Source organism: Balaenoptera musculus, chromosome 14, assembly GCF_009873245.2.
Source record: "Balaenoptera musculus isolate JJ_BM4_2016_0621 chromosome 14, mBalMus1.pri.v3, whole genome shotgun sequence".
Taxonomy (NCBI): domain Eukaryota; kingdom Metazoa; phylum Chordata; class Mammalia; order Artiodactyla; family Balaenopteridae; genus Balaenoptera; species Balaenoptera musculus.
Window position 1 is genome coordinate 51,971,858 of NC_045798.1, and position 16,020 is coordinate 51,987,877.

Below are 16,020 nucleotides of genomic sequence, written 5' to 3' on the forward strand. Positions count from 1 at the left end.
GTTTGCCTTTGTCATCTGTCTCATTCCCCTCTAACCCCTGTGCCCAGCAGCACACCTGCCCAGAGTAGAGGTTCAGTAAGCACTTGAATGAAGGTCTCTTTTAAATATCACACATTTTATTAACAGATGCTGGGTTGAAGGAAGGGCATGATTTAATCAGAAATCAGCTACCTTAAACGGGGGGAGATGCTTTGAGTAATCACTCAAGGTGATTACTGAATGCTTGGGGTACTAAGTAGAGTCAGGATTTTTATTCCTTTCTGAAAATTAATGCAGTTTTAAAAATATTTAGTGCCACAGAACAACTAAGTTCGTTATATGCAAGAGCAGCAAGGAGGCCTATAAGCAGTGTCAATATTTTCCTCACAATAGACTATGAATGTTTTCAAGCCATTGTAGAGACCTTGGTTGGGTTTCTAGAATTCTTCTTAATAGTGGAGGATGTCTGGTGACCATATGTCCTGGACTTTCTGGGGAATGCCCAATTCCATGTAATTTAATTCCATTTTAGAAAGGTGATTTAATCCATGTTTAATTAAATTCATTTGAATTTTTATAGCTTTGATTTTTCAAATACATAAATTCACAAATCAAAATAAAAAGTCTTTTGTCAGATTGTGTTCTAACTTTTGATTCTGAAAATGTGGTCCTAGTAATGGCAAAGGCATCTTAGGGCTGAAGACTTTGGGGGTGAGGTGGTGACTGTTACTGTCAGGAATAAATAACTTATAGATCCAATCTCTTAAAATTCTTCCTTTGTCATAGGTGATTTTGAAAATGTGTATCAGTTAGCTCTTGCTGCATAACAAATATGCCAAAAAGAGCGGTCTTAAAACAGCAATTATTGCTCATGATTCTGTGGGTCAGAGATTTGGGCCTGGTTCACCTGAAATATTCTCAGGGAGCTACAGTTATCTGATGGCTTGACTGAGGCTGAATGGTCTAAGATGGTCTCACTCACCTGGTTTGGCATTTGGTGCTGCTGTTGGCTGGGCCATATGTCTTCAGCGGACTAGCCCGAACTTCTTCACATGTAGCAGCATTTCAGAAGGACAAGTCCCAAAGTGCAAACACTTTTGAGGCATCTATGTCTTCTGATGTCCCATTGGCCAAAGCAAGTCACATGGAAAATTGTTGACTCAATGTAGGAGAGGGCTACACAAGGATAAGGAAACAGAGAGGCATGATTCCCTGGGAGCCTAGTGCTATAATCATCTGCACAACCTGTCATCAGCATAGTTTCTTCTTGAAATGGTACTAGAGCTGGCATCCACTTCAGCTAAAAGCTGAATCAAGATGTATAGGTATGAATTAAAAAGAAAATGTGGGATAGCAATTTGGAAAATGATAACATCTGATGTGTAAAGATGGCTGCCTGTCATGGAGGTTAGTAGTAGTATAACAACGTAAACTCAAAGAAATGTTAATAGATTTTGACCTCCATTAAGCATGTTCAGATTGTTCAATGTTTGATGATATTAAGAAATTATTTTAAGCGGGACAGTGGTATGTGGTTATGGATTTTAGAAATCCTTATCTTCTAGGGATATATACTGAAATATTAATGGGTGAAATTATATGATCTGGGATTTATCTCAAAAAAATCTGGCTGTGGGGTCTGTGGCAGGGAGTAAATGAGGCAAGATTGGCCAGGGTCGATAGTTGTTGAACTGTCATAGGTGATAAGCACAAAAGTCTTTGTATATGTTTGAAAATTTCCACAAAAATTTAAAAAGAATGTTTAGATCATTCAGTGGCCTCAAAGACTGGTGGAAGTTGCCGCAGATGCCACCTTAGTCCGCTCCTCACTGCTTTCTTGATAAGATGGGGTAGGATGTGCAATCAGTGCTGGATGAGGAACCTGCTTGCTCCTCATCTTGGTTTTATAGACAGTGTTCTACATTTGATTAAAAGAGTCAGAAGGTATCTGGCGAGGGGTCCAGCAAACAGAACACTCCATCATTTGGGTGAGATTAGAGATTGTTCAGGACATGGTTGATCTCACCCTTGGGTCCCATGGAGGACACTGCACTTGTAGTTAATTAGATCTGACACCACAGATTCTGAATAAGTCTCTTGATAAGTGCTGTTCTCTCCAGGTGTTTTCCAGCCGTTAGTGGTCTTGACTCTAATCCATCGTGCTCCCTAGAATCTGAAGAATTTGGAACTGCCATCGAGGCCCTGTACGTGAAAGTGCGTCTCTCTTCCTATCATCAGTGGACACTGGTGATTCTAAGATTCTTCTTGTGAAAACAAAACCAGGAGTGAAGACCAGCCCCAAATTTCATGTTACAGCATTCCTGACTGCCAAGCCCGAGACTGCCATTGGATCTCCTGGGATTCTGAGCCCCATTTACCCTCCACCCCCATGCACCCTTTTCTTTGTTTAAGGGGATGGATGTTTTGTTGAGGATCTGAACTTTAGACAGCCCTCATTGAATTCCCTTTTATGGTGTCATTTTGATAATCTTTCAGGACTTTTCATGTAAACTTTCTGATTGTCTCCATCTTCCTTGACAAAAGGCAGTTAAAGTAGGTTTCACTTTGTGCACACTCCGTGTACTTCTCTGAAAGGCACTGTGAGTGGAATGCTATTTGATCCTTGCATCTCTGAGGTTAGACAAGGAATTAGAAATATCTGAACTCTACTTTATCCCCTAATCTTATCATTCCAAATGTGTGCTTAATTAGAAGCAGAATCAATACTTCAGGTCAGAGTAAGTTCAAATGGTCTAGAATTTGTACATCTAAAAATGAAGAAAAAATAATTGGCTAGTAATATTTTAAAATACTCTCCTTGGTTAGGTGTATAATCATTCTCAAACTTTCCCCAGAGAATGCCATTTAAAGTGCTAAAGTTGAGATGATAAAAGTGGTTAACCAAATACATAACTTCTTTCTTAGTTCTTGCAGTTATACCACAGATCCCCCTGTGCCCGCCCCCCCTCCCCCAGGAAACAGACTTTCCAGTGAGATTTTGTAACAATAGAGCTTTTTCTGAACTCTTATCAATTCTTACCTCAAACCTCCCCAAATTATGTCTGACTTGTAAATTCTAAGGGAACAGAATAGTCAAAATATTATTAAATTGTCTTCATCTATCTGGGAGTTTGTTATAGAATGTATCTGGCATGTAGATACAGGAGTTTTCACTAAATCAATCTCACCCAAAAGCTAGAACTGGAGGAAACTGGAGATGGAGCAGATCAAGGGAGGCTGCACCCCTGAGAAACAGGCCGTGCATCTCAGGTGTCCATCCTCGTGAACAGGATGAGAGTGGCCAATCTGGCCTTGACTAAGCCAAGCTCACCTTGCTATGTGAACACAGTTGGCATCAACGCTTTGGACAGAGGAGACCACTGGTTTTGCAGTAGCCAGGTTTTAGGTAGACAGGTGATGTCAAAGCCAAATAGCATGGTTAGCCATCTAGGTCTTTATATTGCTTCTCCATCCTCTCACTTGTCAGGACCACGTTGTGAAATGTGACCAAGAGCACACACAAGGCTGGAAAATATGCACCTTTGGGGACGGGGGACCATATGGGTCCTTGGGTGCCAAATCAGAGAGACTGCTGGACTTGCTTTGGCCTGGCCCATCTGGTCTGCGAGGTGGCCTGACCTGCCAGTTCTGTGTGATGGAGGAATCTGTGGGCATCCTAGGCCCCTTCATCCGAGGGCCTATGTTGGGGAAGAATGGTCATGTTAATTGAGTACTAGCCACAGGGAAAGCCCTACCCTAGCTGCTTTACATATGTTAGATAAGTTTTCTTACCACAAACCTGAAAATGCAATCCTCTTAGCCTCATTTGCCGAGAGAGAGGCTCTCGGGCGAGCAATTTGCTGCAGGTCACCCTTGGTCCACTAGTGGAACAGGCAGCCACACAGAGGTCTAGTCAACGATAACTTGTGCTCGTCTGACCATGTAGTTTTTGAGAAGGGAGGCGTAAAATTAATTAAAGAAGCTGGAGATACAGATAGGTGTAACCCATGGTTGAGAAGAGTGAGCTCCAATAAAGAGGAGCGCATGCATAGAGATGGTGGGTGTTACTGCGAGCTGAGAGGGCCAGGGAGCAGGATGCAGGATAGAGGAGATCAGGAGAGGGCCGAGCTGGGCCTTTGGACAGGGCACCACGCAACTAGGAGCAGGGCTCCTAGTGTAAGTGCTTTTAAGAGGAAATTTTTTTGAAAAACGGAATTCTAGAGGCCCAGTGTATTTCTGGTCCATATTTTTGCGACCGCAGGTGCGAGCAGGCTCCTGAGACCGGGCTGCAGAAGGTTGCCTGAGAGCCGCGGTGCGCGGGGATGGTCTAAAGTCAGGCCTCTCAAAAGACCTTTAGGTGAGGCCGTTCAGCTCACCTAGTTTGTGGCTCCCGCCTTTCTCCTTGCTGTGCTCTTCTGAACAGCCTCGCTGGGACAGCGAGCTCCAAAACTGTCAGGAACTCCGGGGCTTCCTGCTGCCACTGGGCTTCAGGAGAGACTCCGCCTTCTGGTCCAGGGAAGAGCAAAGGCGGTGGGGGGCGGGGCACGAGAGATGACCTCGGAAAGGGCAGTGCTGGGCCGCAGGGTGAAGAGCCCATCTAATTACAAAATATTTCTCAGGTCTTCTCGTGACATCAGTTGACCTTTTTGTATCTGTTTGGGAAACTCGCACAGTGGCGCGCATCTTCTGGTTTGTAGGCTGCGCTTTAGCATGCGTGTGGTTGTGATGACCTTGCGGAGAAGCCGCAGCCACAGGGTGGGAAGAGACGGCGTAAAGTGCTCATTGGGGCGGGACTGTGAACGGCTGTGAGATCTGAGCTCGCGCTGGGCGCTCTCTGCTTTTCCAGGTGGCACTCAGGCTCGAGGATGGCGACGAGACGGCTGAACCACCCCCCAGCGGGTGCCGGGACCGGAGGAGGGCCAGCGTGTGTTCCGGCGCGAGCGGCGAGCACCAGGGCCTGGACCGCAGGCGGAGCCGCAGGCACTCGGTGCAGAGCATCAAGAGTCCGCTGTCGCCTCCGTCCAGCCCCTGCTCCCCGTTGGCTCCTGACTTCAAGGCCAGTCAAGTGCGAGATCTCCGTGAGAAGTAAGTATTAACCCAGCCGCGGAGAGGGGCGCAAGGATGCCGGAAAGAGGGGGAGAGGCCACAACCCCACGGGTGCCCTTGACCATCCCCACCTCTCCTCTACCATTAAACCATCACCCCCAATTCCCCCGGAACTTCCCAGGGCGAGGTGGCCCTGGTGACATGCGTAGACTTGGTCTTACTAACGCATGAACTCATCTTCACCCACTTGTATTTTCATATTATTTAGCATCTCAGTTAATATCGGAGTAGAAATGCTGTGCTTTATCAACCAGAAAAGAATCCAAAACACAAAACTGGCCTAGAAATAAATGGTATGCCACCACACGAATGTGAGATCGATAGAGTCTGAGGTACTCGTGACAATACATGGTTGAGGTTGAGTTAAATAGAACAAATATATGCTTTCATATAACTTCAGTAAATACTAATGCCATCATTTATTCAGTCAGTCATGCAGCATAATTTTTAAGTGTCTGTTATAGGCCAGGACTGTTTGAAACCGTGAAGACGTATAAATAGAAAAGGTATGATCTCCATTCCTGTGAACCTCGCATCTGGGCAGGGAGAAAGTAGGAATGAAGACAGGGACATAAAAAGAAATGGATTGACAATCCCATGAGAAATTATATATGTCCAAAATATAAAATTTGACAAAATCTATAGGAGCTCAGAAGTGGTTCCATAAAACAGAGGTGCAGCAAAAGGATGGCCATGCCGCTCTGGGGTCTGGGTCCAGTTATATCTTCCCAAATGGATGCTGTCAGTTCACTAGGATGGTGGGATTCTGTGGGCCAGTCCATGCCAGCCAACTCCACTGAGGCTGACAGATACACTGGTTGCCAGTGCACCTCTTCCTGCTGCTGGCGGAAACCCTGCTCACATCACTTGACTGAAGCATTTTCCCCCCATCATGGAGATCCACCTGGGAGCCAAATGTAGGTCAGGAGGCTGCTTGGTGTAGAAGAATATAACTCAGAATAAGTGGTATGACCTTAAGATAGTGAGGTCTATCACTATCCACATATGTCCCTTCCTCTCTATCCCTAAGGGGACACCCACCCCATCCCCAGTCTGGTACTCATGGGATCACTGGAACATGAACCGGTCCACGCCTTTGGGTGCCCCCTATTACAGAATGAGAAGGAGGGCATCGGTCTGCGAGTGATGTGCAAGGCATGGTCCATGTTGACACCCTTCTCCATCACCTAGCCCTCCATCTACAGGTTTTTCTGTCTCTAAGAGTCTGTGTATAGCAATCTCTCTTTTAGTGAAAAGAAGACCAAAACTTCTGAACAGACTGAGGAATGAGAACCTCTACTATGAACATTGTACTTTGTCATCTAAGACCTTCAAGAAACTCAGGCAGTGCTCAGAGGGCCCTGGAAGCTCTCTGTAGCGCTGCTTCTGGCTAATAGCTTGAGAAATTAACATGGAGAGAGTTGAGTTGAGGAAAGTGTACACAGTGGGCTGAAAAATCGGTTTAAAACCACCAAAGAGGCTGAAGGTAGGAGTTAGGAGGCCTTGTTAGCAGCATTTGGTGTTCTTTTGCTCTGTCTGACTTGTGTCATGTTTGTTTCTGTTCTGTTTCTTGTTTTTACACTTTTCAAAGGTCCCTGTGTTGTGAGTTCAGGTGACCACACCTTGTGATATGTTGGCAAAGGTAACAGCAGTGGAGTGGACCATCCTGGGCACAGTTTTGAGGCTCTGGGCTTGGTGGGATCTGGAACGGCAGGCCACAGACGCTCCTCTGAATGTTCCTGCCTCAATGTTTTCAAATAGGACTGATTTTTCATTTTAATGAAATTATTGCTTTAATGTAAATTTCATAGCATTTGTTTAAGAAAAAGACACTTTCCAGCTTACCAAGAAAGATAAAGGTTTTCAGATTGATGATTATGAAGTGGCTTCATCCATGAAACCTGTTGGAGGGATTTTGCCCTGTGGCCCCAAAATGACACCGTAATTTTGGCAGAAGTGGGAGTAGGATAGAGGGAAAGTGTGGCGAGAAGCAAATTGGGAAGCAATCCCTGCGTGCATAGCTTAGTCACCTGCTCAGCATCTGTGCCTCAAAACATTACCTTAGAATCAAGAAGTTCATTGTGCTCTATTCCCCGTAGACCTTGAAAGACACAGACGCATGCCTGACCTAGATTACTCTTCATCTATGTGAACGTTCTGGCCCCGCTTACTGCTAACTTGTAGCAACATGCCTGCATATGTCACATACGAAGAATTTTAGGCTGAATTGTATTACTCTGTGTCCCAACTAATGGCAATACTTTTGAAAAGGAGGTAGAGCTATGGTTACAGGTTAGAGAGAGATTCATGTTGTCCTAAACTGTATATGGCACTCTCCACTCAGATGGTTCTTCTCTGTCACTTGAATTGGATTCTCATGATGATCCTCTGTAGGATCCAGGCAGGACAAGTATCATTATCCTCACATTACAGAGGAGAAAACAGTCAGGGGCTTGGGGCTTGTGATGAATCTCAGGACTAGGGAGCTAAGCCCTGGGTTAAATCTAAGTTTTTGGCCTTTGCCGCTCAATGTCCGAATCGTATAGAACCACTTGCCACCCTACCATTCCTAAACATAGTTATTGAGTGAGACTTGTACTTCTGACTTTTCAGACAGGGAATTTGATTTACATACCATGTATATGTATTTTTATTCAGGTTAATAAAAAAATCAAAGAGAGTCGAACAGGAGAAAATCCCCAAGTCTTCTTACAGACTTAGGCCTGCTAGGCTATGTGCTTTAATAAGGACGAATAAGCCTCAAAACTCACATTGCTCTGCTTTGGTTTCTGAAGAAATAGAAGTCCACAGTGAGCATGTACCAAATAAGGTATGAGTTTATTGGTCATCTGCCACTTAAAAGTACCTCTTGTGACTATGTGTGCCATAGTGAGTTTCACCTTTGCAATTAAATTTACAGATCTGATTGGAAGAAAAATGTCGGTGCTTTCATTTTTTTACCAAGAAAGTTATTTTTAGCATCTAATCATCAAAAGAGCCAGTGTCTCTGGTTTAAATTGTAATAGTATATAGTGTTAGGACTAAAAAGTCTTCAGGGTTGTCAAGCCCAGACCAGAAGCCCTTTCCGTGTACTCAGCCTCGGACATTCTCCTCCCTGAGGCACCCCATTCTATCCTTGAACTTTTTGGCTTGTTAGTAAAGTCACCTGGTCTAAATTTGCCCCATAATGTGGTAGCTCTGTTGCTGCTTAGCATTTCACTATATGGATAGAATTTCCCTATAATGTTTCCCTATTCATCCTGGTTCTTACCTCTGGCAACACACACTGGGTCTTCTTCCTGCTCTGTATATCCATCTTTCTGACAATGAACTTGGCATGGGACTTAATATATAAAGTTTAATTTCATCCTGTTGATTTCCACACAACATTCTAACCCGTAGAGGTAATTTTGAACTTCATTTAGTCATTCACGTTAGCAGTTGTGCCATCCAGCTTTCAGTCATGTGTATATTTTAATACACATGGAAGAGTGACCTGGCGGGTAGTGGATGGTGACAGCAGCTTGGAAGTAGATGGTACAGACGACTCCCACATTCCTCAAAGTCAAGGGTTGGAAATGTTCTCTGTCAAGGGCCAGGTAATAAATACGTTAAGCTTTGCAGCCCAGACAGTCTTTGTTGCAACGATGGCTGCTTTTATGCTTTTTTTGTAGCATAAAAGCAGCCATAGAAAACAGGTAAGAGAATGAGTGTGGCTGCCTTCCACTGAGACTTTATTTATGGACACTGAGATTTGAGTTTTACATGTCACGAAATATTCTTTAGATTTTTTCCCCCCAACCATTAAAAAAACGTGAAAATCATTCTTAGCTGACAGACTGTACCAAAACAGGTGGTGGGCCACATTTGGCCCACAGGCTTGCCAACCCATATTCTAAGGGGCTGCGTCTCTTGAGGGAAGTTGCAGGGGAAGTGGTGTGGAGTTGGCAAAGAGGAGTATGTGGGTAAGAGAGAAGAACCCGCCATGCCGTAGGAGAAGTCTGTTAGGGGACAGCATCCTTAAGTCCAGGGTTAGAGCAAGGAATGTTCCATGAAGGTGTGGAGGCTGTTTGCTGATGGCTGCTCATGCGTTCCCAGTGGGAGGTTGAGGGGGTTGGAGAGGGTGGAGAAGAGTCAGACTAGGGGACATACAGAGCCAGTGGGGAGGAGGGCGTGCGGCAATGAGCCCAGAAAAGGATGTGCTGCTCAGGGATGTAGAGGCAGGCTGGGACCAGTCCCAGTGGCCCCGAAAGGCAGTGGTCTTCAACCGGAAGTGATTTTGTCCCTAGGGGACACGGGCAATGCCTTGGCACTTTCTGGGTTATCATAGCTGGGGTGGGGAGTGCTGTTGGCATCCGGTGGGTGAGTCTAGAGACGCTGCTAAACATTCTACAGTGCAAGGACTGCCTCCCGCAACGAAGAATTATCTGTTCTACAATGTCAACCCTGCCTTAGGGGAAGGCACGTAATTAGTTGTGACTTCCACCTCCTTGGGACGATGATGAGGCAGGGAGTCTTTTGACTGTTGGAAGCAGGGTAGCTTTCTTGAACTTTGTGGACCTAGCTTAAATGCTCATGTGCATGGGTCAAAATTGGCTTTTTTTTCAGAGAATATAATTCTTAAATTTGGGGGCTACTGTATACATAGTACAGTAGAGTCCCTTTTTTGTTTTGTTTTGTTTTGGTTTTAACTCCGTTTAGCAAAGTTTTCTACTTCACATTCTCAGGGAATATGCTGAGCCCTCTTTGAGAACCAAAAGTTTGACTAAATGTCATGATTTTCTCAGTAGCTGAAATGCCCAGCATATCCAATTCTAATCAGCTGCACACCTATCACATTCCAAAAATATTGACGTGGTGGAATGTAACACCAGCATACAACAGAATGGCAAGACAGAAAAATGATGATATGACAGAAGGTGTGGTCTTCTGCAGCCAGACTCGGGAACCTGGTTGGAGGAAGAGGAACACAGGGGACAAGCTCACTAGAGCCACCTCTGTCCACGCAGTGTTCACAGGTGTTTAGGTGGAGTTGAGAACTCAGCTTGAGGAGGGGAGGTGGATGCCCTCCTCTCGATTGATGGTGTCATCAACTGAGGGTCAAGAAGTGAAAGAGTTAAATTCAAGAATTGAGATTTCGTCCATGGAGGTTAGATTAGGGGTAAAAATAAGGAAAAAAAGGCTTAATATCTGTTGTACAAAACTACTCATTCTAATAAATTGAAGGTGATCAGGAAGTAGACAGACTGACCAGGAGTCAAGGGTTGTGGCCGGGCCTGGAGCTTGCAGTTGGGAAGGACTGGGTACAGCAGTTTGACCTACAGACATGCCTGACCCTCCAGCAGCACAGAGAGCTTGTGGCCTGGCCCCCTTGGTCCTGGAGAAGGGGAGACCAGAAGGGACCATGCCCACATGGGCTACAGGCCACGGGTACTGACCCGGGGTAGCTAGCCCACCCATGCTGCAAGGAGGAGCCTGGCAGGGTGTGGTGTGGGGACAGACTATGGACACCAACACCTGCTGGTCCACACCTGCGGGTTGAGAACCGGTCCTGGATCCTAAGGAGCACAGGAGCACTCAGTCTGCACACATTCTCACCAGCATGGAATTTGGAATCACTGCTGTACAGGACATAGAATGGAGGTGCTTGGCTCTGCCACTACGAGCCCTGTATCCATTTAGACATGGCCCCTGGCACAGAGTGAGAACAGAATAAAGAACAACTCTTATATGTTTTCAAGTAATGTACTGAGTGCTTAATTATCTGCCAGGCATTATGCTAAGAACTTTAGTGTACTACAGTTTTTCACTGTTACCCTATGAGGTATACGTACTGTTATTCTCTCTATGTGACAGGAGGAAAAACTGAGGCACAGAACGTTGAAGTAACTTGTCCAGAGTCCCACAGCTAATCTATGTGGAGTTGCTTTTAGAGGTCAGGTGGTCTGGATCCAGAGTCTCTGCCCTTCACCATTTTATTAAACTACCCTTTTTTTCCCTCCTGTGATTCTGTAGAAATAAAACAAATATACTGGGTACTTGGCAATTAGTAAGCAATTATCAAATGCATGCTGCCATTCTTCTATATTATTAGTTCTAGTTTTTTGTCAGTACATTTAAAAAATTACTACAATACATTAAAAATTATTGCTTAGTGTTCCATTGTAAGGATATACCATAATACCGTAATGCCTTCATTCATTTTGCTATGGCTTGATTCCAGTTTTTTTCCTAATACCAAATTTTCTGTAATGAACGCACACACATGCACACACACACACACGTTTGTGCACATACCTTAACATTCTTTCAGGAGAGATTCTTAGAATTGAAATCCCCTAGATCATGGGACACTTACATTTTATAATATTGTATTACATATTGGTGTCAACCATATTGCTCTCTAAAAGGCCATATCAATTTGCTGTTCTACCATAAGCATATGATTGACCATTTTCCCATACCATCACCAGCACTGGATGTTAAGAATTTTTCGGAAGTTTTATAATGCTGAAAAGTAAAATGTGCTTCAGCATTTTAATTTGCATTTTTTTGTTACTACTGAGGTTGTTCGTCTGTAACTGCTTCATTGGCTGTGGACATTTCCTTTTCTGAGTATTGTCTGTTTATATCCTTGGCTCATTTGTCTCCTGAATGGTTTAAGCATTTTAATTGGTGTACAGCCATTCTGTTTGTAATGTGGAAATTTTCAGATACAAAAGTAGAGAGAATGTAGTACTTTTAATACATTATAGATATTAACTTTTGGACAACTATGTCACACACATTTTCTCCCTATATTTTAACTATCTTTAAATTACTTTATGGCATCTCTTGATATATGCATAAAACATATTGTTATAGTGTCCAATCTGTTAGTCTTTTCCTGTGTGGCTTTTAGGCGTCATGCTCACTCAGGGAACTGTGTCCTCTTTCTAACTGCAGCCTCTCTGTGTTGTCCTGGGAGAATGCTCTCTATTTTTCCTTCACCCTCTAGGAGGTGAGTAGTAGCAGAGTGGTGATAGCAGGAACCACATTTATGGAGCACTTACTTTGTGCTGACTATGGTGCTAAGCAATTTGACATACGTTGTAAATTCCATGAAGCAGGTGGTAGTATTCTCCCCATTTTACAGATGAGGAAACTGAGGCACAGGGAGGTTAAAGAACTTGCCCCAGATCTCACAGGTGGTAAGTGGCACAGCTGGGTTTGAACCCAGACCAGACAGTCCTAGTCCAGAGTCTGCACTCAGAGCTAAACATCCCTGGAACTAGTCTCTGAATCTATAGAACGTGTTCTGTAGTAACAAGCTTTTCTCTTTTGAGGATGAGTTAGATTTGTTGAGAAAGCAAAAAATCATTCAGAGCAAATGTTTATTGGAACTTGGTCATCCCAAGAGCTGTGCTGTTTATAATCACTGTTAGATTTTGATCCTGAAATAATCATACTGGTTTGCTTGTTTTTCTCATAAATTGGCACTGAAGACAGTTCCTAACGAGGAGTTCTGAAAATGTTCAGAGCAATAACTGCAACACCGGAACAGCCTTCCCAGTTAATCATAACTAACCAGCCGTAATCTTGGTGATGGGAGCAGGAAAGAGGGTATAGAGAACAAAAGTTCATGGTTGAGAGGAAGCCACATTTAACTATCAATTATCGGAGGCTAAAGCTGTCCTCACGTTTGGGGGGATCATACCTGATGTGCACCGGTTAGTGGTCCAGTGGGTGGTGGACAGAAGAGAGACAAGCCTTGGGGCTGAGCGTCCAGGGTGGGAGCTGGAGGGAGGCAGTTGGAGAGGGTGTGGTTTTCTATTTTCCTGCAGGAGTAGGAAAGGGTATTGGCACCTTTCTACCAGCCCCAGGAACCAGTGGGCAGATGGGAGAGCCTAACTCTGAAACTGTGCAGGGTTGGGGAGGCCATTTTCCTGCATTTTGTCAGGAAGGAGGCATATTTGGAAGCTTAGTTCCAGGGCCGTGCCTTGCCCTCTGGTCTGTGTCATGCCTTGTCCACAGGGCTTCATTGCCAGGGCTTACGGATTCCACTCCTCCTTTAGCTGCAGGATCTGCAGCAGAAATAGCAGAGTAGCCCTAGTTCTGTGTTTCTTGGAAGTAGTTGGCAGTGAACAGGTTGTTGAGGGCACAGGCATGGCCTTTCCAGCTACAGTTCCCACTTCCTCCCCAGGCTTGGCCTCGGTCTCCTCCACTGTAAACTCAGGGCGCTGATGCCGCTTTAATAGAGTGGCAGGGGAGTCAAGAGAGGCAGCGCAAATGTGGGCTTAGCTCAGTGTTGTTACTGTAGTCACTCCATGCCCTGGAGCTTTCCCGGATGTTGTGCTATTAAAGAAGGTCATCGTTAAATAAATATGAACGTGAACTGGCGAGAAGATTCTGTGCACTGGCAAAACCGTGCTAGAGGATTTCACCACAACTAGATTAACAACCACTGGTACCATGAGCGGCAAGTAGCTACTCGGGAAGATTGATCTGACGGTAATGGTTCGTTACCAGTGGGATTCACCAGCAAGGGATGTGACCTCCTCAGGTAGGTATGATTAGAATACAGCCAGTGATTCAGATTTACCAGTTAATGTCCCGGAAGCCCTTCATGGTTTCCTGAGTATTGAACAGCAAAGGGAGGATAGGAGGGGAGATGGCTGGGGGGTGGGGGGCTGGGCAGAGGACTGTGAACTTGGAACTGAGAGCACCTCCTCCAAGAGAGGACAGAAGCAAAAGCTATGAGGAAGAGGTCACTTTGCAAAGCTCCTTCTGATTTCTGGCGCAGGACTTCTGGTTTCTCAAGAGATTCACTGTGATCAGATTGCAGATTTCTTTGGGGGTTTGGACTTTGCTGAATTGAATTTGGGGGATTTTTCTAGATTCTGAAGAAAATGGCAAAACTTTAAAACTGAACAGAGCTACTGATGAATTTTAAGTGAAGAAGTGAGATCGGGGTGGTATTTCAGCAAGACCCCTGTGGGAACAGCACAGAGAGTGCATGGGAGGAGAGCAGACAGCAAACAGGGAGCCTGGTGAGGCCTGGGCCACAGTCTGGAGAGAGGTGGAAAGGCCCGACAGGCAGTGGCAGGGAGAATGGCAAGCAGGAGAAAGTGATGAGATACAGGATGGATGTCATTTGTGGGATGGTGACCGGACTGTATGGTGATAAAGAGGAAGGAGTCCGGGGTGATCCCTAGGCAGCCACTAACTTAGGGTCGTGGGATGGCTGTCAGGCCACTGAGTAAGCTGTGGGCATTTTCAGTTTGAGATATCTGGGTCACAGGTAGAACGTCCCATATGCAGTTGGATAGGCACCTCTGGAACTCAGGTACATGCAGGTGAGGGTTGAAGCTTGGGCTTAGATGCCATAACCCAGGGAAAACAAACCAAGTGAGCAGAGAAGTGAATGGATAAAGTGTAGAATTGTCATGAAATTCTGAAACCGAGAAGTTCACTCACTTCCCAAGTCAATGAACCTTGATATTGGTTGTCTTCAGGTGCGAATGCTTCTCAAGCTAGAGTGGCCTTACTTGGTGTGATGTTGCAGGAAGAGACAGCCCTTTACTGTGGGAGTGGTGAACACGCTTCAAAGAGAAGGAAAGGTTTTTGTTTCTAGTTACATCTTTGACTTGCTTTGGGTATTTTCGTTCAGTGTCAAGCCTGCTTGCCCTTGACCTTGCAAACTCTCCATTTTCTGTTATACACGTCTTCCCATCCATGTCCTGACTGTTCACAGCCCTTTCTGGCAGAGCTGATTTTGTTGGCAGTTCATGCAGGTATGGCTGTGGGTGGTCCTTCTGGAGAGCAAGCATCTCTCTCTTTATATCCCTGGCAATTCCAGGATCCCTTTGGAAATGGAGCAGGGGCTTTCTAATGATTACTAAACTGAGTCAATTAAATCCAATCATGGAAGGAAGAATGAGATTGTCTCTTCTACAAGAGTCTGTGGAGGGAGCCTGGTAGTAACTCTTCAGTGATGAAGGTTGAACTAGCAGGGAAATAAAACCCTGAAAATGTAGGCTGAGGAGGGCAAATCTGACGTGGCAAAAAAGGTGTTTATAGTGGACCAAGGTGATGCTGGTGAAGCATTTTGCAAGGGACCCCTTTGGAATAGGCTTTGGAAATTGACGAGGAGAGACCCAAAGAAAGAGAGACCTGGCCTAATGTCATTCTTGTCTCACACATGTGTTCAGCGAGCTGACAGTGATCACAGAAGCATCATATTCTTGTAGAAAAAACGTTGATTTCTAAGGGAGGTAATGTTGATGTTTCAGAGACTGATGAGGATTAACATGGGCTATAGTTGTGGTCCAAGTTTGTCTGTATCAAGGCATCATTGATGCTCCTCACGGTGGAATGGGGCCTCGGTGAGATGGGCAAGGGGTGAGAACTGGTAGACTCCCTATACACTTGAATACATGAAAAGAATCTGAAAGAAGGAAAGATTCACAGCTTCTTCCAGTCCTTAAAGAGAAGAGGCATTTATTTCCAGCCACAAAGAAATGATCATAGTGGAGGTAGCAGAGCATCGTGGTCAGGAGCTTAGATGCTAGGGTTGGACTACCTGGGTTCAGATCCCAGCTTCTAGCTCTGTGACTCTGGGCAAGCTCCTTAACCTCTCTGGGCCTCAGCTCCTCAGCTGTGAATTGGGTAGTAATAGTACCACCTCAGCAGTTCCTGCGAGGAGTTCAGGGGCGGACCATGTAAAGTGCTTTGCGTGAGAGCGCCCGTCAGAGAGTTTGTTAAATAACTGGAATAAATGAGTGACTGCAGCCTCACCCCCACCCCGCCCCCCAGCCCAGTGAGAGTCTGATTTCCCTGGAGAGAAACAGGAGGCAGAGCCAAGCCAAGTAGAGGGAAGCCTACCCCTTGCCCTGGGAGAGTGGCCTGCAGAACAGGGAAGCCTGGGTACATTTGGGACGGGTATCTGCAGCCTAA

At 45.2% G+C, this 16,020-nt stretch overlaps 1 protein-coding gene across 5 annotated transcripts in view; it reads left to right on the forward strand.

The window, feature by feature from the left end:
* The window catches only part of FHOD3 (formin homology 2 domain containing 3), a 491,767-nt gene that overhangs the window by 318,099 nt on the left and 157,648 nt on the right, over nucleotides 1-16,020 (forward strand). For all 5 annotated transcript variants that reach the window (XM_036822951.1, XM_036822949.1, XM_036822950.1 and 2 more), the window contains exon 10: nucleotides 4,826-5,064. In XM_036822951.1, coding sequence (XP_036678846.1) covers nucleotides 4,826-5,064 — 239 coding nt within the window. The remainder of the gene's footprint in view (nucleotides 1-4,825; nucleotides 5,065-16,020) is intronic.